Genomic DNA, 25,206 nt, shown 5'->3' with positions numbered 1-25,206 from the left:
TAAGGTAGAAGAATTCTGCAATATGAATTTTCTCTGGATTCAAACTTAATTAAGAGAAAATTTCCCTAAGATAAGCCTTTTATTATATTTATTATGCAGAACGGCCAGTCGGGTCTTAGTCATGTTGTAATGGTTGTTTCAATTCATGACCCTGCAGTGAAGTATGAACTGACACAAATTTCCTTTTAAGTGGTAAAATTTAATAGAAGGTTAGCAAGGTTACACATAATCCAAATTATACATTTCATCGAATCAAATTAATGCTTACGATGGGTTAGTAATCAAATTAATTATTATGACGGGTAGCTCGTCCATTCTCTCTTCTCCGATATAACCAAAAAATCTATGGTTCTTTATATCTGATTGGCCACATACGCCAGTCTGTTCAATATATTGTTGGTAACACCAACTGCAAACCAAGGACAAACTTTAACAAAATTCCAGCAAGTCTTTGTCTGCCAACGATGATGTTGAAGAAAACTTGTTCGAAAACTTGCTTCCACTGCCCTTGGCCTTCATGCACCTGCAGCTTTCCTGAAGCAAATTAGTCCATGAGTCTCTGCGAGTTTCCTTTGATAANTTTTTGAATGCTTACAATAGTAAGTATCTCTTTGTTAACTTTTGCTGTATTTACATATCACATTACTGCTAACAGCATAGAACTAAATGATAAATTGGTGGCAACAATGCCTGCAAAGGCACTGTCACTACATTGAGGCATGGATTTTCTCCCATCCTTCGGTGATACATTTGGTGGACTTTTTTTCTTCAGCTCACCTATGTAGGCCTCTCCTCTTAGGTGTTTTTCAATCAACTAGTCTGTATGGAGCTTACTTGAGATTACTCAAGGTCCAGCATCAAAAACATAATCACATTTTTCAATTTTGAAAAATTATGGCTGTGCTTTTCGGTGCTGCCATCAAGGCTGTGGATTCTGCATTACAATTCTAATTAGATGAATCAACCGCAGCTTACATTTATATACAGTAACTTACACATGAATAAAACGTCTCAAAACCGAATATTTTATTTGGAGATTCAGAGTGCCAGCAGCTTGCAAGGTGACTGCTCTAACCACTAAGCTACTGGACTAATTTATATTGTGGCAACATATTCACAGGAAGAAGTGGAGTTACGAGGTGTGAATTTATACTTAATTAGGAAACCATAAGGTGAAGGCGGAGAGTAGCTGGATCTTCCAGTGTTTGGTAAAAAGCTTTGCTACCTATTAACTTGCTCTTGCTGTTTCTGCCTTCAAACTAGACTGCATTTTTACAAATGCCATAGCCTGCTGGAAGTCGTGCAGTGAATAAATTGGAGATACCATTGATTCTAGAGAAAAAGGCAATGACCCATACTTTCAAACTTTATTGGGTGGAGAATAGTAAAATATCTCCCGATTCATCAACCACCTTTATAATAGAGCATTTAAAGTAATCAGTACTTACTGTTATTTTCCATATCACTGGCAAAACATTCATTGTGAACTGGCTGTTGTTTTAAACTTACTATTCCTATCTATAGAGATAGAGAAAAACCGAGATGGAGAGAAAAAGAAAGTCAATCAGTGAGAGTGAAGTTGTGAGGCAGAGAGAGAGAAAACAGTGTGGTAATACAGTGGCAACATAACTCCTGATTGAACTGTTGTAGCTAACTTATTTTTTGTGTGATGCTTTTCAAAATTGTAAACTTATTTAAAAAATAAATTGAAGTTTAATATTTTGTTGTATGATGTCTGATTATCCGCACTGTTTGCTGATCAATAATTGGACCGGTCTCAGTTAGTGTAGATAATTGCCATTATATTATACTCTTTTTCTGTCTTAATTACTTAGTTTAATTGTTTAATTGCAATAATGATCGACTCCACTGGCTCCCCATCCCCCAGAGGATCGATCCTCATCCTCACCATTCACGGCCTCGCTCCCTCCTACCTCTCCGACCTACTATTCTCCTACTTACCTGTCCGTACCCTCCGTTCCTCTGGCTCCGGTCTGCTCCACATCCCCCGCCCCAACCGCCCTACCATCGGTGGCCGGGCCTTCAGCCTCTCAGCCCCGAGGCTCTGGAACTCTATCCCCCAGTGCCTTCGCCGCCTCCTCCCTTTCCTCCTTCAAGGCCGGTCTCAAGACCTTTCTCTTTGACCGTGCCTTCAGCTCTCCTCTCGACTCTCTACCCCCTCCTCGCTCCCTCCCTTCCCTCCCCTCACGCTGACCATTTCCCCCCTGCTCGGGTCATGACCCAACTGTCCAGCGCCTTGGGACGTCCTCCTGACGTGAAAGGCGCTCTATAAATGCAATCTTGTTGTTGTTGTTAGGTTCAGTTGAAAGCGTGAATATGCAGCTTTGTTTTGAACGTACCAAGTGTCTTTCAAGCATTCAAAGCAGAATTGTGGTAGTTTATTTTAAATGAAAGAGTGAGTTATATACATACATGCTGTATTGTCAATTTTGAGACCCTTGGAGTGAAGTAATAAACCACAGGTTGGATGAAGAGCCATTATATGTGAGAAAATAGCTTAACTGTTTCCTACTGATTGTCAGCAGCCAGTCATTCTACATTCAGTAGGTGGCAACAGCAGGCAGTGAACCCAAGATTGCCTATTAGCAGCACGAAGGCATGGAAATAGTGTTCAGAAATTGGTTTAAAAGGTTGTTTGCATTTAAAATAAACTTCAGCTTAACACTTGTGAAATACACATAACTGAAACTTTCAAGTTGTTGAATAACCTGCTAAAGCTCTGGAGGTGAAAATATGTTACTAATTTCCGTATTAGTTCTGTAAATCGAATACAATATATCCTTTGACGCGGAGTGATTGGGGGATGGAGTTCCAGAGATTGGGGGCAGAGTGGCTGAAGGCTCTCCCACCAATGGTGGGGAGGGTGGGTCGGGGAACGTGGAGCAGGCCAGAGCCGGCTGAGCGGAGGGTTGGTAGGGGGTTAGGAGGTCGCAGAGGTAGGGTGGGGTGAGGCCATGGAGGGCTTTGTAGGTGAGGACCTTGTGTTTAAACTCGATCCTCTAAAGGATAGGGAGCCAATGGAGTCGGGCGCGAATGGGGGAGATGGGTTCACGGAGTTTGGTGTGGAAGAGGACACGAGCTGCAGAGTTCCTAATGTACTCTTCTTGATGTACTCTTCAGACTATGCATTAGAAATATGTATGAGATAATGTAGGAAAAGGATGGATTTTACACTATTGACTTGAAATTCCAGGAGCTAAACATTGAAAGAATTGATGCCAATTTACTTTTACACCAGTTCAATTGTGCTCAAATATTCCTGGAGAAGCATAGATCTTAACTAGTGCCAGTGAATGGGAAGTGGCACAGCCAGGTGAAGCCTGGAAAGTAAGGGACTTCTGACTGCCTAGTTAGTGAGATAAAGAGCTCCGTCACCTTGCAATAATAATAGTCTTGCATTTGATGTTATGCCTTATCTGATTGTTGAGATATCTCAAAGCGTTGACAGGATTTACTGTAAAATGTAGTAAGTGTGAATTTGTCGATAAATGCAGCAGCCAGTTTGTGCACAGCAATGTTCCACACACTGCCATGAAGTGGATAATCTCATTTTTAGATGGAGGATTGTTGGCCAGTGAACCTGGAGAAACATGCTTCTCTTTAGAGTATAGTTTTAAGTGATTTATAAAATAAAATGTTTCTTGAAGATGATATCACTATATATGGTATTGTATTCCCTGTATGAATCCTCTCCCTAAAATTTTTTGCAATGTTTTAACCTTTTTGAATGACATCCAATATATTTCCTCCACACCAAGGTCATCATTCTATTTGTATTAAAAATGTTGTTGGGTATAGTATATGTTTTATGTTATTAAATGTTTTTCTTTTATCTTTGGCATAGGACAAGAAATGGGTTCTCAATCATGAAGATGTAACCCTTGCAGAATTACTGGGCAAAGTAAGTGACAAAATAATTATCAATTGACCCATAGGTATGAATTAAATGTCAGTTTGTTGCAACCTTAGAATTATTCCAATGTAAAAAAAATTATATGTAATCTTGTTCTTTAACTTTTTTCGGTAACCAGACAACATTCCTCTGACCTCCAGGATAGAGAAGCAGGCAAGCAGTGTGCTCTTACACTGTCACTCTCACCTGGAGCTGCATATGAGCACCACTGGGATGCTTGCAGTGAAATGAGAGGAATGAGCAGAGGGCCCCTCCTGTGCACTTGCATACCAGCTAGTTTGGGAGCAGAACAGACTGAATCCTGAGAAGAATTTCATTATCTACCTTCTCAGTTAGGAAATTGTGCATGACTCATAGACCGAGAAAAATACTGAATGCTGCTGTTTGACTATCCATATAGTAATTGTGTGTTTGTTACGGATGTGCAATTCAATGTTGGCTTACAGTTCCAAATTATCATGGCCTGTTTAATCATAAACCATGCATTTGTTAATTTTTTTTTGCTAGGAATAGTCATACTATTAATCTGCTTTGTACTGTAGACATTCTTTTCTCTGACATAATCCCCAAAGTAGTTGTTAAAGTCAATTCAACATCAGATTAATGTTTTTTTTTCTCTCGTTTTCAACTCTGTGTTTATTGTATGATACTTTCATCCATCTCAGATATCTGTATTTTATGATTAAATGAACGTTTTTTTATAGGGAAATTTTGGGGAAGTTTTCAAAGGAACCTTAAAAGATAAAACTCAGGTTGCTGTAAAAACATGCAAAGAAGATTTGCCACAGGAGCTGAAAATTAAGTTCTTATCGGAAGCGAGGTAGGTTTTATGTTCTGACTATATGCAGTGAGGAAAAACACATTTATATCTATGAAAGCTATTTCCTCCTTTCATTCATGCTGACAGTGAGTGAACTAATTTATCAAAAGTCCTGTGGAGCAAGGTCATTTTAATTTTAAAAATTATTCACCAATGTTTGAATAATAGGAAAAAAACTTTTTGGTAATATTGATCTTTTTAATACGATTCTTCCTTCCCCTCTCCCTTTTTTGTGCGATGTTCACCCTGCACCATAGTTCTGTAGCAGAGAAGGTTGAGTGAATTGGTTTTGACGCAATGTTATTTCATTTCCATTGATCAAAGTAGATTTGGTGTCAGTTTTTGGCTCACTTTCAAAATGAATTGAGCCTATGATGACGTATTAGTAATCATGTTACTGCTCTGTACTGGTAGCATGATAACCTTTAAAAGATTAACCATTTAATGGAATGTTCCCTGAAGGGAACAAGAGAATTTTCACATAAGTAAGTCACAGATGCATTGCTTTTATTTTGATACAATAACTCAGTTGAAAAGGTAGATAAAAGCTTTGTGTGTCACTGCTGCAAGTGAGGAACATCTTCTTTTATGACTCTTCTGCTTGGCAATTTCAGTGTCAATTTGTTCTAAAGTTCATCTTTTGGGCATTATGATGATCAATCTTTCTTGACTCCTACAAAATAATTCTGATCTGCATTTCAGTCAGTTTAAATTGAAGTGCTGTAAAATGTGCAAGTCCTCTTTAACAAGTTGAATAATGTATGTATTTTTTCCACTTTTAATCAGGATACTCAAGCAGTATGATCATCCAAACATTGTCAAGCTGATCGGGGTCTGTACTCAAAGGCAGCCTATTTACATTGTTATGGAGCTTATTCCAGGTAAAACACCTAAATACATCAGTTTAATTGCTGACGCACAACTAGCCCAAAAGCGTTCATGTAGCAGTTTATTTAAAATGCCTCTCAGCAAACAAACAGAAATATGCTGAATTAAGTGTTGAAAATATAACATTTAGAGATTTTGCAGTCATTAATATTAATATCTATGCAGTGTATTATGTTGAGACCGCTACTTCATTTTAGGCGGATAAATCAAATAAATTCCATGAAAATAATGGGGGCATATTTAAAATATAGCTTAATACAGTTGTGTACAACTTTCTGAAGAATTAGGTTTTAAGCATCTGAATGTGGTAAGTTTCTTATACAATCAATTCTGGTGGCATGGAGTGATGTTTGTAAACCATGATGTCAGATAGCAGTGATATGTCATGTCCCAAAGACCCCATTGAATTATTTCACTGTGGTGAAGCAGGACAGAGTGTTTGTCGAGGATTCTGCAACAACAGCAACTTGCATTTATAAAACGCCCCTCACACAGGATAGAGTCCCAGAGCGCTTGGTTCTAAATAGACACAACATGAAGGAAGCAAGGGTTAGTAAGAGGTCAGACCATGGACAACATTCTCCTTGATCAGGGAATGAACTATGATTTTAGGGTATATACCACGGTGAGTAACTCCCAAGCACTTTTAACTTTTCTGAACTCAGCAATCAGCTCACAGCCTGAAAGGACATTTTTGGAGTGATTCAATTTTACATTATTTAGAATTTGCAATTGTTCACTTTTAATTCAAGGATCCACGCCCCAATATATTGTATGGCGGACCCCCTGAGCCAGGCAGATACCAACTGACAGAGCCTCGCATTAGAATTGTAAGGGTATAATCTCTTGGGGGAGGGAGAAACCACAACAGTAACACAATAACTACAGAAGGGTGCAAGCACCTGTGCTCAGTCATAATAATAATAATAATAATAATCCTTGCATTTGATATAGCGCTTTTCACGTCAGGAGGACGTCCCAAAGCGCTTCACAGAACACACTGTAAAGTGAATTGACTGTATATTTGTGGGCGAACGCGGCAGCCAATTGTGCACAGCAATGTCCCACAAACAGTCGTAGATTGAAAATGACCAATTTATTATTGTTTTGGGTTTTGGAGGGATTATTATTAGGCTCTGTGTGGAGTAAGGAAACTTGCCCAAAGGTTTCGCCCTCTGCCTGGAATTGAACTCAGGTCTCTCACTTGCAAAGCGAGTGCTCTAACCACTGAGCTACAGGACTCCATAGACTGTCAGTCCTCTTACAAACCTGTCCACTTGCAATTTGCCCCTCCCATCCACTGCTTCCCTCCCCCCATGACCAGGCCAGGGCCTGCACACTCTAGCCCTGGTACAGTGCACACACGAAAGTGGTGGGGGCATGGTCAGCTACTTAAGAAGGCACAGGCTCGCACTAAATTGTTGACAGTTTTATGCTGTGCCCGTTGGAAATCCTCCTGTTTCTTTGATACCAGAGATTTTCAGCTGTGAAGAGGAGACATTCATTCTGTCAAGACTAGGCAAATGGGTCCCACAGGTGTCAGCACAATGTATTTAATGACTGTGTCACTCACTCTATCCTAAATTTAACCTACAATCATGTCTTGCAAGTAAAATACTATGTTGTTCATGTTTAGTTTGTATCAGCATTTTTCCTCACCATCTCCATTGTTCAGGATTACTGTCAAGTTCCAGTTGTTCAGCAATTCTCAGTTTGTTTGAGGCTTATTACTTACATTGTGCTGTATGTAATACAGCAAAGTAGAAATGCATCATTAAGGATGCTACAATTTTAAATGGTGAAATAGAATCGTGTAAATTGTGTTAACCATTAATCATTCAATGATTTCTGTTGAGTAACATTAAAATCGGTAACTTATTAGCCCTATTAATATTTCATTTACAACTAACACTTGTCTTCTGAATATAAAATCAGCACTTTTAATGAAAGGAAAGAGGAAATCAGGTGCCTTGAGTTAGAGAACTGCCTTCTCAACCCTTGGACCTCGGGTTGAATCCAGCTGAGAGAGAGAACACAAAAGTCTCCTTTTCCTGCTGGCTGTGAGGGTTTTTAGTCAAACAGATTTTCAATAGGTTCAAGTTTACAACACAAACTGCCCTCAGTTCAACACTAATTGACACTAAATTGCCATTCATTCTTCTTCTGAGAGATCCATGGGGATTGGTGTTGTGGAACTACAGATTTCAAGGTTAAAGTAGAGAGAAATGAGCTTTACCCTGGATTTAACCCATTCTAAACCATATCTGAGAGGGCTTGGTGTAGGAAGTAGAAACAAATTTAATTCCATTAACCAGTGCAAACCACCTTCATCTGATGAGCACAAAAATGCACACAGGGGTTTATAGACCTCAAAATTGTCTCTGTACTCAGAAACCTATTGACAAAATTGTAACCTTATGTTGTGATTTTACATTGCCTGTGGCATTTCCTATTGAAAGAGGAATTTTATGTACAAATCTTTGGGAGAAATGGAAGTGATTTTTGAATGTAGCTCTTTTGCATATTTTACTATTTTACAATGGAAGAAGAAAGGGAGGAGGAGATGAAAAGCAAATGTTTGCAAAGGGGAAAACAGGGATAACAGTAACCTCTGATTTTAGCCCATTAATATCAGAAAACGTTGAATGAAATTGAAAGTGATGTCTAGCTAGAAATGTTTTTCTGCTTTCTTTACTATAGTGTAACAGAAATCTCCCTTTCATGCCTAATTTTCTAAAGCGAGTGGAATAGAGGCATGCGAATACTGTTCCCTAATTTCTATGGATTGACAATTCCTTTACTGAGTGCAGCTATTTGCAGTACCATACTCTTGTTTTTCTGAGAACCTGGATGTTGCAATTGAGTTGCCTGATTCCCACAGTTGAAATCATGGAAAAAGTCAGAATAAAGCATTGACCTTAACCTTCAGATCTTGACCTTCATTGCTGTCAGCTACATACTTTATTTAAACACAGAAGGTTGTGGAATGGCCTGCTACAAATGCATTTTGAAGCTCAGTCCGTGGCAACATTTAAAAGAAAACTGGATAAATCCTCGAAGAACAATAATATTGAAGGGAATGCCAAAGAGCTATAGAATGTGATTAGAGTAAATAGCCGCATTAGAATAAAAATACGCCTTCCAGGTTAACAGGTCTCCGCAGAATTGGGGCTGTTATAATAATAATAATCCTTGCATTTGATATAGCGCTTTTCACGTCTTCTCGACGTCTCAAAGCGCTTCACAGAATTGACTATAAAGTGAATTGACTGTATATTTGTGGGCGAAATTATTATGACTTGACGATCCAGATGTTGGTTATTTTTGAAGCAGGGAGCAAGTTAGCACAGGAGAAGATTTATGAATTTGCCCAGGGGATACAGGAGCGCAACTGACATCCTGCCCCATTGTAGCACTATTTGGGATTTTATGGATCCTAACCACTTCATTATAGTGGAGCTATACTGTCTAATAAGCAGCATAGTCTCTTTCTCTTGTCCAGATAATCACAGTGGATGGTTTGCGTTGCTCTGAACATCACTGCTTCTATACTGAGATGATCCACGATTATTGTTTAGAAGTCTTAATGACACATTTCATGCTAAATGTTTTTCTTATCAAGCAACCTAATTAAATCAGTCAAATTGTTTTATCGTTGGCATCTTATATGAATACTGTGACACATGAATAAAGTGTCTCTAGTGCAACTTAGAATTAATGTTGTTGTAGCAAAAGGATCGGTCAGTTTCATGAACTGCCCCCACTCTCCAGATTTCCATCCCGGAGTCCTACCCTTCAGAGTCCGCTACCCCTTGGATGGAAATGTTTGTCTAATTAAATTTGTTTTTATTTTGATCAGCTTGTGTCTTGACACATGCACAAACCCATTGCTACGCTTTGGAGTACCCAAACCAGATAGGCCTTCTTGTATAAAGAGATTTGATGTTTAATGGTCTTATAGTTAAATGATCAGGATTACAAAAGTGGGGGGAAAAAGAAATTTATGTCTGGTATTTACCCAGGAAAGGCTGGAGTAATTAGGTGCACTGACCATTTCCCCCCTGCTCGGGTCATGACCCAACTGTGCAGCGCCTTGGGACGTCCTCCTGACGTGAAAGGCGCTTTATAAATGGAATCTTGTTGTTGTTGTATGTTCAGGATTTTATTTTTGTTTTTCTCTTTTTTGAGTTTAGTTTCTCCTTTGCAATCTGGAAGCAGGAGTTCTTGTCTAACAATTTCTATTCTCTGTTGCAAGTTGCTTTAGAATGGGGATTGATTGACCATGTTCATCCAGCAAATAAATGTCAAAGGTCATCCTTTGAAATAGTTACCATGGATTGTAGGCCTAAATTGGTGTGGTTTGGCTCTTCTTTAAGAGGGTGTTGTACTTACCTAAGCATTTCATTTTCTGTACATTGTTTCATTTCATGCTATGGCTGCCTTCATGTTGCTAAACTGGAAAATGGAAGTACTTTTGCACCTAATGTGATAGAATCAGTTTGAAATCTTACTCGAATTTGGATACAATTATCTTTTTGTGAGTAGTTTCTCCTCTGCAGTCTATCAACTGCAGCTGGAAGTAGATGTTCATGTTTCTTACGATCTCGACCATTCTTGTGCATCTGTGATGTGACTTCAGAAACGGACAATGACCCTATGCTTTACTGTGCTCTACACGTACTGTTCGCACACCACCAAGCTTTTCAAAAGGCAGTTACTAAGATACAGATCAGAAATAAATACTCACTTTTTTTACAACCAGATCTATCACAAAACACTGTCTGTGTAATTGGAGAATACAATTGTACTGTACAAATGACCTTTCACGGTGAGTCCTCCCAACATTTTATAACCCACAGTCATTCTTTAAAAGAAGGCACGACAGCCTATAGTTGGCTTTCTTTGCAGACAAAAAGCACCACATGGCAAACCTTCCAGTGTTCTACGAGTTTGCAGCAGAACTGCAACATTTGAAGTTTATTCCATCTGAAAGCCTCAAAGTGAAACAGCAACACTGTCAGAACAGATTAGAAATTCTGCTTTCATGTGATATCAGACATTCACAACAGCATATCTACTGTCTTTCTCCAGCATCAATTTCTATTTGTGGCCACCACAAAAAATTATACAATTATTATTGCCAACCTGGCTCAGCCGGTAGGACTCTCACCTCTGAGTTAGAAGGTTGTGGGTCAAGCCCCACGTTGCGATTTTGAGCTCAGAGTCTAAACTGACACTTCGGTGAAGTGCTGGGGATGTTGGGAGTTGCAGTCCTTTGAATGAGATGTTAAATTAAGGTCCCGTCTACCGGTTCAGGTTAAAGATCCTATGGTCCTGTCGAAAAGAGAAGGGAGCATCTCCCGGTCGCTGCCGAGCAATCCCCCAAATAAAATTGATCAGTCACTTCATGGCCGTTTATGGGGCATTAATGTGCAGACATTGTTTACTGCGTTTGTCTGCAAATACACAGTCAAGACACTACAGTAAAATCCTCTAAAGCTCTTTGAAACGTCTCAATGATGTGATAAGGCGCAATATCAAATTCAAGGATTAATATTATAATATGTGAAAGACTCAAAACTGAAACAAATGCAGGGAAGGGTGTTCGAGATTAAGGCGAAAGAGCAGGGAATTGGGATGAGAATGGAAGGCTTCTTGGAAGAGAAAACGATGACGAAAGAAAATGGGCTGAATGGCCTCCTTCAGTATTGAATCCAGAATATTTATAATATTGCAGCACGGTTTGTGTAATATTATTGGCTATTTATTTTAAAAACAAATTGTCATGCATTGCCCTATATGCCATTAAAGAAGGAGGACATTATAATTTAAATATTTTGACTTGCATTTGTAACACATAATTATATAATTTTTAACCTTTTTGCAGGTGGTGATTTTCTTTCATTTTTAAGGAAGAAGAAGGACGAATTGAAAATGAAACAACTGGTAAAGATGTCTTTAGATGCTGCTGCCGGTATGGCTTATCTTGAGGGGAAAAACTGTATTCACAGGTAAGGAAAGCATTCTCAGTGCATCTTGCAGGATTTAATATTTATAAATGGTTTTATTTCTGAAACCAACCTTGGAGGCACTGCAGGATGTGTATGTTCCAAGCACAAAGGGTTGAAAATGCCACAATAGTAAAAAAAAATAAAGTTTTGGTCAGCCGACTGTAATACAGAAACTCATCACCATTCTTAGAGTTCCACAGAGGTATGTTACCTACACAGGGAAATGTCTCTGTCTATTCCTAAACTAAAATTGCTGTGATAAAAGGCTGTGGATGCTGAATCCATTCAAATTTTCAAGACTGAGGTGGATAGATTTTTATTAGTTATGGGTATCGGGATCTGGGGCAAAAGCGGGTGATTGGAGTTGAGGTTCAGATCAGCCATGATCTAATGGAATGGCGGAACAGACTCGATGAGCTAAATGGCCTACTCCTGTTCCTATGTTTCTATAATTGTGACTTGTTTGTGACAGAAATTGCAGGATTCAAACTTCATGATTCACTATCAAATTCACTAAAAAATTGTGATTCACAAAGTCTGTTTTATTGTTTCAGACTTTTTGAGCTTTGTCACAGCCGGGGATTGCACAAAATGAATCTAACTTAAATGTAATACATTTGTCAAGTAATCTCACCTACAGAATGCTATTATTTGCTGATTTGTTTCAGTATAATGTCAAGATTAGCCATTAATGCAGATAATTACTTTATAATTTGTTTACTGTCGAAGCTAATTTAAGTAAACAAAAAAGTACCCGTTGCTTTCGTGCCTCTTCCTCGTCCCCCGAGTCAACCGTTCCACCCTCGGCAGCCGTGCCTTCAGCCACTATGCCCCTAGACTGCCTTCCTCACTCCCTTTGTCTCGCTCCCTCCCTTCCCATTTTCAGATCTCTGCTGAAGACCTTTCTTTTCGACCGCGCCTTTGGTCACCTTCTCTTCCCCCCCTTCCCCCGGCTCAGTCCCGGGATCTGTTACTGTAAAGCGCTCTGAGACGCCGTCTGACGTGGAGGGCACTATATAAATCCAAGTTGTTGTTGTTGTAATAAGCAAAGTGCGGGTCATTTTCCTTTGGGACATCAATTACCAGTAAAATCTTAAACAAAAGCTGCATCTTGTCTTAGATGAGGTGAATTAAAAATACATTAAGATAAGCAATGTGGAATAATCCCTTAAATGAACACTTTGCTTTCTTCTCATAACTGGTCAGAGGTCTGTCCTCTTTTTGTATTTCAGCAGAATTGGAATTATGAACACTAATATCATACTCAGTGGTTAGAGCACTCGCTTTGTAAGTGAGAGACCTGAGTTCAATTCCAGACAGGGCGAAACCTTGGGCAAGTTTCCTTACTCCACACAGAGCCTAATAATAATCCCTCCAAAAAAACGAAAACAATAATAAATTGGTCATTTTCAATCTATGACTGTTTGTGGGACACTGCTGTGCGCAATTGGCTCCCGCTTTCGCCCACAAATATACAGTCAATTCACTTTACAGTATATTCTGTGAAGTGCTTTGGGACGTCTGGAAGACGTGAAAAGCGCTATATCAAATGCAAGGATTATTATTATTATGATCTGTGCTCCTCACTTCATCACAGAGACACCTTTTCTCTGCCATTTTTCCATGTCACAGACNAAAAATATTTATTAAACATAATTAAACTTCAAAGGATTGCAATCTTATACGCAATGCTCTCCATTCCAAATCCACAGCTGGATGAATTGATAGAGATTGGCGAGACATGACTGTGACTGGTGTTAAAAGCAATCAGCTATATGGGGCAGCACAGGTATCCTGCATTGCTTTTAATACATACAATTTATTCCAATCAATGTAAGAAGTGTTGATCAAATAAAATTTAATTCTGTAAAAAAAGGAATAGAGGTGACCACATTAGAACGAACCCCAGTTGGTCAGAGCTGTACTCGAAGCATGGTACACCTAGATAAAAATGGCTGATTTAGGCTCATCGGACAGTTGTTTACATCATTTGGACACGTATTTGTGCTGTATACAGGAAGTACTCCTGATGTCACTCCCTGGGACCTGCCTGTGCAAGCGTGTTATGTGCAGGAAGCACTGTTTACATCACTTAGTGAAGGGAGAAATGTCAGCAGCACTTCTTGCACATAGGTGTTGAGCACAGGAAATGAAGGCAACCTGATGACCCAGATGTTGATCTCACAACCCAAATATCTGCTTTTATCTGTGTTTCATTATAACATGACCTCTGAAAAATTTGGTAGATCCAGACAACCTATTTGCAAGAAGGCAGAGGGCAGAATCTTTCCCTGTAAGGAAGAGAAGGAAATTCTGATTTGCCCAGTTTCAGAGGAACATTGGTTAAGGGACCTAGGAGCAGGTCATAGATTTTCAGTTAGAGATTGTACAGGGATAGACAAGTAAGAAGAATGAGAATGTCCCAGCCTTGTCAGAGAAAAGGGGGAAATATACATTGCATAATTTTTTGCAACCTTGTACTTCGAAGTTTAGAGATGATCAAAATAGAATTTGATAAACATTTGTGAAAAAATTGATTATATCTATATTTATATTTAACTTAATCTGCTATTCAAACCAGTCCCAGTACATGTAACTTAAACATAAGCAGATGGTTTAGCATTACTGAGCTATTTCTATTTTTGTGGACCGAATAGGCAAAATTTGAATGCTATTAGAGTGGATTATGTTTTGAATATCAGCCAAGATTTCAGAGAAATTATATCTCAGAATCTTTTCACCTGTTCCACAAAAGGTTGATGCATGGCAGCATATGTCGATGCAGTGGCACATATGTTTACATCTGCATTGGATGTTCTATTCATTTCTAAATATTCGGTTTATTTTAAATTGCCTATTCATTTACGTAGTATTGGAAAGGGCAGTTCTTATTTTTTAAGCGACAAAAACTTACCTGCTTCACGTACACCAACAAAAAACAAGCTTTGTGTTCTTTTGTGAGAGGCAGTCCAATCAATAACAATTAAAGTGAGCTCCAGTCAGATAGTTTATCATACCATCTCACTGTAGAAAGGTTCCACTATGTCTCATCCCCTGTGGATATCGGGGTATTAGGTAGCAGCTTTCAACATAATTTGGGGGTATCTGGGTTACTGAGATTAGTTGTTTTCTGTTACAGAAGGAATCATGAAAGCTTGAGAGGTGACAAGAGAAAGTGAATGCAGTCAGAACTATGCAGATGTAGTTAAAATAGAACAACAAGATAATTTGTTTTGTCAAATAGAGATTTTAAAAAATCCAGCTTATGTCAAAGACTGCTTGTAAACCTCACTGGTGGTATAAGTGAATAAATGCAGATTATTTTTTAGGTGGGATTTAATTTATTTTCTTTTTAAACACTAAAAATAAAAAAAATTGGAATGGCAAGATTGATAACATTATTTTATAAAAGATGGAAAAGTGATGCAGGAGAAACCCATGTTCATGCAGACTGTCTTGTTATTGAGTGGAATGGTGTGGATTTGGAGCTATTTCTCATACAGTGAATTTCTAGCGTTGACCTTGCTGTCAGGAGACAATGCTACACTTCCCTGCAGGGATAGAAGGGCAGCAGGTGGGCGACTGACCTAGACTCATATTCATGCATGTCTTGGGACTTGCTCAACAATGTAATTGACAGGGCGGCCCGGGCTAAAGGTTATCTTTGCTTTATTCCCAGGGCGGGAGAGAACAAAAATGAAAAGAAGAAAAATGAGATTTAAAAGCTTTTTTTAATATATTAATAAAAGCTATAATTTCTTGGGGTTGAAGTGTGGCACAGTTGGGTTACTTTGGCATTTATCTTTTCAAAGAAAGTGAATATCTGTGTGATTCCCTCAGTTAGCCTTACATAACTCTGCAGCTGGTTGCGGGGCTGGATTTGCAGTCGTCCCAGCAAACATTGCTTGCTTGCCCTCACTGACATGTTTTGTAGCAGACAGGATCAAAAGATAGGTTGAAAAATCGTTACCTTTTTTTATAGACAAAAGTGATTTGTTTTTGTTTTTTCTGTGTTAAAATGCTCTACAGAGGTTTTCACCCTGATTATGTCCCTCTGTGAACATAGACTATATTGACAGATTCACCACTTCAATTGCGAATTATAAAATCTGGTTCTATTGTTGAAAGCCCCCCACTGCAACATTCTTTATAGTTCCTGAAACATTGCTTATAAATCTCATGCTGTGTAATTTGTGGTTTAGTTTGTTTAATAATTAAATACACCAGCAGGCAGAGTCTAACTATCTGATATTTTCCAGAATGACAGCAGTGCATATGGTTCACTGCATGCAAGGCAAACCTGGGAGGCTGAATGTCATTATAGCAAATTGCATATGTGGCATTTGTACCATTCAGTACCAGGAAAAGAAACCACAATCATCCTGTTGTCAAATAGCAATCTGAGCTCAAAGATGCATTGTAAATTGTTTGTTTCTAAAAGGCTTCCCAGATGTTTCTCTGATGCATGAAGTAGTAATATGTTTGGAAAGTATCAGATGATACTTTATTTTCTAAGCATGCGGACACTTTGCTTTTTAAGTGTACAGAATACATATCTGCAAAACTGAACAATTTAATTGCATTTAGTTATAACGTGTGTTACAGCCTTACAAATTTATTTACTAAAACCTTTCCTGCTTGAATACTAATTCTTATTATGAATTTATGTATTTCTCATTAAAAAGTTGGATTTGTGAAGATATATTCACTAATACTTTATGCTTTTGAGCTATGCTTAACTATTGCTAAATTCACTGCCTGAAAACAAAAATATTCCAAATCTCTCATGACATTTGTGAAGTTGTCCTTGTGTCACGAATATCTGACAGCCCAACAATAATGAACTATTTCTAGCAGCTCTTGAGAGTGCAACCCAAAAGCATCAAAACAAGAGCCAATTCTAGAATTCAGAAATTTAAACTGAAAATGTTTAAAGTGACAACAGAAAATAGTTTAACTCTTAAATGATAAACCTTTCTGTATGAACCTTGTGTCTTCATGCAGGTTTTTTATGATGATGTTAAAACAATGAATGTTCAAATTTAATGGATTGTATTAATTACCAACCAGAGACAAGGGGAAATGTTGCAATTGCGCATAGCAGTTTCCCACAAACAATCGTGTATTATGTATTTACAGCTTCATTATGTAAACAAAAGTTTCAAAGTGCGAAGCAACAATGGCAAAGTAACAATACTTAGCAAAAAGTAGGAGGATTTTGAGGTGCCTGAAAACAAGGTGAAAGAGATGGGTCCAGTGGAGTTTTAAAAGCAGGAATGGAGATAGCAAGTTGTTTGGAAGAAAGTTCCCATAATGAAAGACGTGGTGGCTCAAGCCATTAATGGAGCAGAGGCAACAAATCAGAATCAGATCAGAGACTACAAAAAATAAATATGGAGAAGATCGCACAAATAGTGCTGTAAGGCCATTCAGGAATTTGAAAAGTAGTAAACTAGTATGAGGATCTTTGTCAAAATCAGCTATGGGACAGAGAGCATGGCAAGGATAGGTGATAAGAGTGTAGGAGAGTACTCAAGCTCTGGAATCGTGAATGAGTTGAATTGTCGAAAGGAGGCTTGTGAGGGGTGAAATGAAGAAATGTATCCTTGAGGTGATCAAGACAAGGATAAAAAGCTTCAGCAATGGTGGTGGTGATAACATAGGGGTGTTAGCAGGTAAGGTGCTGTAGGTAGAAGAAATGGTTGTAGTGATTGACTGAATTTCTGGTTTGAAATTCAGCTCAGCTTTGGGTCAAACTGAACGCTGAAGTTATACACCACCAGGTTCTTCCTGAGGAAGCAACCAGGGATGTTAATGGAATCTGAGCCAGAGGCGTAATAAATTAGTGCGTCAGTTATGGCTCATTACTGAATTTATTTCGCTCATGAGAAAATCTCCTTAATTTATTCCTGACTTCAGTACTTGTGAATTATAGGCTGTTCATCCTGAAGAAGTAAACTCAGTAATACACGATGCCTCTATACAGGATGAGTAGACACACTGTGATTGTAATGCCAGTGCATGTATTGAAATGGCACCGACTCATTAAGCACATCTGTTAGTACATTTCCCCTTTGGCTAATGTCCAGCTTTTACTGCTGGAAGCATTTTGTTATCAAAATGTATTAACGTAATTTGAAGCAAGAAGCATGGTATATATTTCCCACTTTGAAATCAAATGGGCTGAGGACTGAGAAGAGTTCTACCTATGTACAACTAACCCTGCACTTAGTTCTGCTAACCTATGTTTTGTTATAAAAAACAGTTGTCAGACCAGAAATTTAGAAGCATTAAAAATGGTGCTTTAAAAGTTCTTGTATACGGCTGTTCAGGCACTATTAAGGATTGTTTTTGAGTGGAGGTCGAATAGATTTTTTGAGACGTCTTGAAAACGTGATAAAGCGCTATTTCAAATGGAAGGATTATTATATTATTATTTATAAGCTTCACCTGTGCAGCAGTGTAAATTGATTCCATCTAAACCACTTCAGCTGAAGCCCTCCAATGCAAATCACTTTGTGTTCACGGTCCAAAATCTGCTTATACTGTATTTTTTCATATCAGTTCACCTATATATTTGTCGTCCACCAGCATATAGTTAGGTATATATTTAATTTCCTAAGAAATGTCTGAAGATCTTGCTGTGATGTCACCATGGAAGCTGTGCTCTCCAGTCAAAATTGCAACTAATGTTAAAAACCAAATTTATAAAGGATAATCCTGAGGTAACTGTTTTTAATGTCTTGCCTCCATTTTTTCTCTGTAATGTGTTAATGTGTTAGAGTTTTAAGAGAGACCTATTGGTAATCCATGTGCAGAGTTAAACTGTAAAGCTGATCTGTCCTAGTAATCATTATAAACCTTGAATTTGATATAGCCTTATTACATAGTTGAGACATCTTAAAATGTTTCACAGAATATTGTAAAGTGGATTGACTATGTATTTTGTGGGCGAAACGCGGCAACTGATTGTGCCCAACAGTGTCCCACAAACAGACATGGATTGAGTGACCACAATTTTTTTTGAGGCATTATTACCCCTGCCAATTGACTAATAACCGGTTCATACTTATAGGTGTGTGGAATAAAGCTTGCAGAGCGATGGGGTAAAAGCAGTGGACTGGGACTAGTTGGTGGCTCTTTCAAAGAGCAGGCACAGGCACGATGGGCCAAATGGCTTCCTTCTGTGCTGCATCGATAGCAACCTGGGACCTTGACAGTTGCCTCTGTCTGTGTCCTTGGTTAAGGAACCAGGGGGAGAAAAAGCAATCAGGCTTTTCTCTGACAACCACTATTCAGCGAAGCTGTGATGTGTGTGGGTGTCTGGTGCAGACAGAATTGGATTTTTTTTGTGATGCTCTGTCTGCTTTATGTTCTAATAATCTGCTGTCAAAGAATGGTAAAATGGATACTTGAGCAAAGCAACAGAAGGCTGCCAAGCCCTGTACATGTAAAATGCTCCCTGGCATGAATCACTGCTTTCAAGAGTGAAAATTGGGAAGAACAGCAGGAGAGAGAAAGATGCTTAAATCACTGGCCAGAAAGCATCTTATGTGATGATAGTGTGAAATTCTTGTTTGTCATATAAATGTGAATTTTAATTTCACTGTCATGTGATACAGGAATTACATTTGTAGAGTTTTGAATGAGCTGGATTTTATGGATGATAGTGGAGGGGAGGCCGGCGAGGAGGGCGTTGGAGGTAGTCCAGCCGAGAGGTGACAAAGGCATGGACCAGGGTTTCAGTGGCTTTTGGGGAGAGGTATTGGCGGAGACGGGCGATGCGTCGGAGGTGGAAGAAAGCGGTGCTGGTGAGGGACCGGATGTGGAGGAGGAAGGATAATTGGGGGTTGAACCTGATGCCGAGGTTGCGTACGGGTTCGGAGAGTTTTAGGGGGAGGTCGTATAGGTGGAGGAGGTGAGAGCCATGAGATTTTAGACGTTGACGAGAGCCAAAGAGTATGGCTTCCGTCTTGTCAACATTCAGCTGAAGGAAGTTTGCGCTCATCCAGCCCCTGAGGTCTGACAGGCAGGCTGACAGAACATCAGGGGACTGGGGGTCGCAAAGCGAGGTGGAAAAATAGAGTTGGGTGTCGTCTGCATACATGTGGAAATGTACCCCATGTCTGCAGATGACATCCCCAAAAAGGAGCATGTAGATCAGAAAGAGGAGGGGGCCAAGGATGGATCCTTCCGGTACCCCGCAGGTGACCGGGTGAGAGCGGGAGGAGAAGACACTTGTGCAGATGTACTGCTGGCGGTTTGTGAGATAGGACTCGAACCAGGCGAGTGCGGTCCCACTGAGGTGGATGATGGAGGAAAAGCGGTGGAGGAGGATGGCGTGATCGACTGTGTCGAACGTGGCGGAGAGGTCCAGGAGGACAAGGAAGCAGAGGGAGCCCTGGTCACAGATAGAGAGGATGTTGTTTGTGACTTTCAGAAGCGCAGTCTCTGTACTGTGGGCAGTGCAGAAACCAGACTGGAGGGGTTCAAAGAGGGAGTGGGAGGAGAGGTATGTGCGAAGTTGATTGGCACTAAACACTAAAAGAATAAATTGCTGCTGTTGGCACCTCAATTAATGGAACTATCACCCAATCAACAAATCATCAGCTCATTTTTTTCAGCTTTACCATAGTAAAATTCAGGTCACCATAGTAAAGATGGAGTTTGCTGAAGTACTGTACAATTTCTGTGCATCATAATAACTACTATCACGGTCTATAAAAATGGACTTAAACTACTTGTACACACTTCAGCAGGACAACAACAACAAGATTACGTTTGTATAGCGCCTTTCACGTCGGGAGGACATCCCATTGTAGCAGACATTTTTTTAGGAATCCCGTTCAACTTTAAGTGAGATATTTTCAGTTTCTATAAAGTATAGCCTACAGCATTATTGGGTTGCTTCTAGTTCAGTTGGCATGCTGTGTAACTACAATAAACTTCACTGAGTGTATAAATTCTGCTTTTACGTACGCTTTGCCTCAAAATATTCCTTGAGCAATCTGCACAGAAACAAAGATACAACCACAAGTAAAACTGCAAGTGGAGGCCAAATAAAAGAAATGGACTAAGTGAAAGAGAATGGGGCAATAAACAACTAAGAAAAAAAAATCCAAATTAATTAAGGCTATAATTTCTTCCTCCAACTCGCTCCACTCAGTACAGTATAGAAATATAAAAATAATAATGCAACTGTTTGTAAGGGTTTGCTGGTAATTTGGCATTAGTCATGAAAATTATGCAACTAATAAAGCTGGAATTTAATTCCAGGACTTGGATTGCATCGTTTCAGTTTACCATCTATAATTGTATTTACCCACATTGGCCCACACACAGGACTTGCTTACTCAGAAATCTTCCTGCTAGGCAGAACGCTTTAATGTGATTGTACTTTGAGTGAGTGCTGATTTTAAAGCTTTAAAATATTCTGATTGATATCCATTTGTTCAAATTGAAGAACTGTTATTTTTTGGTAATATGTATCCAGTATTTAATAAGAAATTGGTAGGGCGGTATGTATTTTGGGAGTTTGCAATGGATTTCTTTTCTTTTGGATGGGATGTGTTGGAAAAGACGAGCAAACAGGTTTGGAAAAAAAGCTGCCCAAAGGCAGGCCTATTTTTCATTCCACTGAACCCTCACTTCTAATTCAGATTATATTAATCACGTGAAACAATAGTGAAAGTGGTTTCATGCTATACAGTTGCATATGAACCTAAGTATAATTATTACTGTTGCATATTGATTCCCTGGTTGGACCTATTCTTTGGGAAGTATTGTTGGCCAAAATTTGGAGAAGGCAGGTTGTTCTCTAAATCGATAGTGTAATACCATTGGCACTGATCATCTGATATAATGGAAGCTCTGAAATTCAGGTAAATGACTGAAGGATACAGCACAATTTATTCTCTGCAAACAAAAATTGCTCTAGCATTATAGAATTGACCTTTGGGGGGAATTAGAAATATGTCCAGCCACACCTCTGATCAGTGTGGCAATATCCAGCCCTTCAGTGCTCAAAATTCTTTTGGAATACACAGGTATCTATTTCATTTCAAGGATACCGATGTATTGAACTGTGTGGTAAGGTGTTGCAGCCTCATAAATCATTCAGCTGCCATTATTGGTTCGGTATTAACATTTTGTAGAAGTAAGAAATTGGTTAAGATAAACTGGTTACTATATTGTTCACATTTTACGTTAAGCTTCGCTGAGAAATTGAATGCTGAAGACTTTCGAGAAGATGAAATCCAGCAGGTAACAGCTGTTGTTTCCTCTGCTTTCGTGTAAAAATTGGAATATAACAGTTCATCTGTTGTCCTTATACGTATGGGCAAGTCTCAAAATTGGATTGGGGTAAAAATGTATTTAAAAGTAATATTTATTGTCATGAAAAGAATATCCCAAATCCATCACTTTTTGAATTGACAGAAGCAGTGGGGAAAGAGATATCATGACTGAAGATCTTCCTCTTAGACTGTAGGTAACGATTACCTCCTCTCCCCCCAGCTTTTGCATCAGGCTCCGACTTTTAAGAGCTTCAAGACGCTGCCCTGAGTGAAGGACGCTATATAAATGCAAATTGTTGTTGTTGCCGGGGTAATAAATCTTTCCAAAAAAAATTATAATGTGGTCACTCATGACTGTTTGTGGGACATTGCTCTGCGCAATTGGCTGCAGTGTTTCACCCACAAAATATTCAGTCCATTCACTTTACAGCATATTCTATGAAGCACTTTAAGACGTCTCAAACATATAAGATGCAATATCAAATGCAAAAATTATTATTGTTTGTGGTAGTGAGCTAGGAATATCTTATTTTCATTCCCAGCCAGTCTATGTGCTAATATTTGTCATTTTAGGTTCTTAATGTAACTTATAGGGAAAAAAAATCTTTTTTAGATGTTCCATCCGATCAGAACATTTCAACATAATGTATATAAAAAAATTCTTCTAACAAAAATGATAGGTGAAATTGAAGTTACTTAGTAAAATTTAAAAATTGAAGGGATAAATCATGTCATTAATCCTTGATTATTTGTGGAAATCTACCCCATTAACCATTTTTAAAATTGATAGCAATATATTTAACATTTAAAAACTTTCAATCTCGGCCATCTGTCTGTCACTGTTGATGTTGGGACTTGAAGTTGTGATATTTCTTTGCTAAGACCTTGCTCCTGCTGAAAATTGGTTTCAATGGCCAGTGGAGGGGTTACGGTAGAGGGAGAGAAGAAGCAGCAAAGAAATCTATTTTTACTCCCAGGCTTGGAAATGCAGCAAAAATAGTATGTCTTATCAGGAGTTTGATCATTATAAATTGTTTCTTTTCAAAAACAACTTACCACAGTTAAATACCAAATATTATTTCAAATGGGCATATTTCCCATTAATACTTGGTGAAATCATTTTGTGGCATTGGAATGTTTATGACCCCCTTCTGGATCCTGCAAACAGATTCCTAAATTAATTTGAGTGTGAAGGCCAAAGCCATGATATTGACAACAATGCAATGAAATGATTGGGTATGTTACTGGCACTGTCCATTGCATCACCATACATTCAATCTGACTTTTCAATATGTTTCTTTGAAGCGGTTACATCAAAAGCATTCCTCATGTCAATATATCTTGCACTACGTATAGAATGAAAGCATTTCCAGAATTGAAATGCAATTATGGGATTCTGTGACAGAAGTATTGAATAGCTCAAGAAGTCAGCTGTGTTACATAGTATATACAAACAGCACTAATTGCTTTTAAATTTTAGCATCTGAATTGGGACTTTTGTCAACCACTCGCACTCCTGAGCAGTTAGCAATTGTACAGCAGATCATATCCACTGTGCCATCTGTCACCAGCAGAAATACTGTGGACCAAAAGTAGAATACAATTGGCTGCTAATTCCGCATTCACTGTATGAAATTCATGGGAATAATTACAGAGCAGTAATCTCAAACGGGGGTTAAGAAATGAACACACTTTGGTTAGGTATTTTCTCAACACTCAATAAGATTATTGCTTTGTAACTACTCACGGGTTGCTATTTTTCTCTAATTGAACCCAGATTAAACAATCTATGTTTTCCTAGAAGATTATCAGCTTCAACTGGTACTGGGATGTCTCTTGATGTAACTTAGACATTTTTCACATTTCTTCACACAGAATACAGAGAGCAGTGATGCAGAAGGCTGTAAGATGAATAATTGATTTGGGATGTTTGTAAAAAGATGATATATGAGAGATGATACATATATTTTGATGGTATGATTTTTGGTATGGAAAAAAGACGGGGAAATGGGATTAAAAGATATGCCATGATCTGAAGAAAAATGGTGGACTGACTGATCAGCCTACTCATGTTCCTATATTAACTAATTTAGATTACGTGCTTATATTAAGACGGTGTGGAATGAGGCAGGGTCATTTGCCTCATCACTCCTAGTCTTTTCACTGAATGTGTACAATCTGATTTAGTTTTTCACGGATTTTACTTTCCACACGCAAACCAAACTCCTGCAAGAAATTCTGTATCCTGTAAATGTTTGCTGCTACCCAAGGGGAGCAAAATTCATTGCCATCTACATTTCTGTCATTGAACCCTGGCCCATTGCTCTCCACAGGCATTTCTTTCTTCCTGGCCCCAGCATCTCAAGGCGAATTATGCCCTTTAGCGTACTTGATCATCCCATTCTGTACTTAACTCTATAATCTACAAATCTGCTCCCTAGAATTATATTTACCCAGCTCCCTTTTGAAGGAATCAAAGCTAGATGTGCAGAGCAGGTTGATTACCATATGAAAGAGAAAATAAGTTCATGTTTGGTATAACAGTTTGAATGAAAGAACAAATTTGAAACATTAACCCATCTCTATCTTTCAGATACTGATCAACCTGGTGTGCATTTTCAGCATATGGTTTTCCTTTGTGCCTCTTTTTGAATGGCACAGCTTTCTGTCAGGCTCAGAATGATTTCATGTCCCATTATAATACAATTTTCATGGTGTGAAATGATAGCATGGAACCACTGAATTGAATTCTGCTTTGGCTGCACTACCTCCCACTGAGAACCATTCAAGGATCGTAGTCTGTGGTGGAACAATTTGCCTCAACTGCACTAAAACAGCTGGAGCTGTCAAATGTCCCAGAATCTGTGGTATGCCATGGCATTATCCTGTTATGGAATGCATTGAGAGGGCCCCACCCTAGCCTACTGGCACGGGACCTTGCCTTCTCATTGATGCATCCTGCTCTGATTCATCAATGTGAATTATAGTTACCCGCATACTGGATCATCAGGCATCCAATGAAAAGTGAACACGCACACGATGCTGGTGCTCCAAGTTTGAAGACATAATAATAATACTTGAATTTGATCCATCTTTCATCTCAGGAGGATGTCCTGAAACGCTTCATAAAATATACTGTAAAGTGTTATGATTGTGTATTGTGCAGTCGAACTAGCAGCCAATTTGTGCGCAGCAATAATCCCACAAATGGCCTATAAATCAGAACGCCCAACTAGGAGTTCTGTATAACCTGACCAG

At 38.8% G+C, this 25,206-nt stretch overlaps 1 protein-coding gene across 1 annotated transcript in view; it reads left to right on the top strand.

Annotated features, from left to right (window-relative positions):
* fer (fer (fps/fes related) tyrosine kinase) overlaps positions 1-25,206 on the top strand; it is a 159,185-nt gene that overhangs the window by 102,159 nt on the left and 31,820 nt on the right. The window contains exons 13-16 of the mRNA XM_042334027.1: positions 3,866-3,922; positions 4,639-4,754; positions 5,541-5,635; positions 11,530-11,653. Coding sequence (XP_042189961.1) covers positions 3,866-3,922; positions 4,639-4,754; positions 5,541-5,635; positions 11,530-11,653 — 392 coding nt within the window. The remainder of the gene's footprint in view (positions 1-3,865; positions 3,923-4,638; positions 4,755-5,540; positions 5,636-11,529; positions 11,654-25,206) is intronic.

The sequence above is a fragment of the Callorhinchus milii genome, unplaced genomic scaffold, assembly GCF_018977255.1.
Source record: "Callorhinchus milii isolate IMCB2004 unplaced genomic scaffold, IMCB_Cmil_1.0 Scaffold1, whole genome shotgun sequence".
NCBI lineage: Eukaryota > Metazoa > Chordata > Chondrichthyes > Chimaeriformes > Callorhinchidae > Callorhinchus > Callorhinchus milii.
Note: the sequence above shows the minus strand (reverse complement) of the source record. Positions and strands in the feature narration are given on the sequence as shown.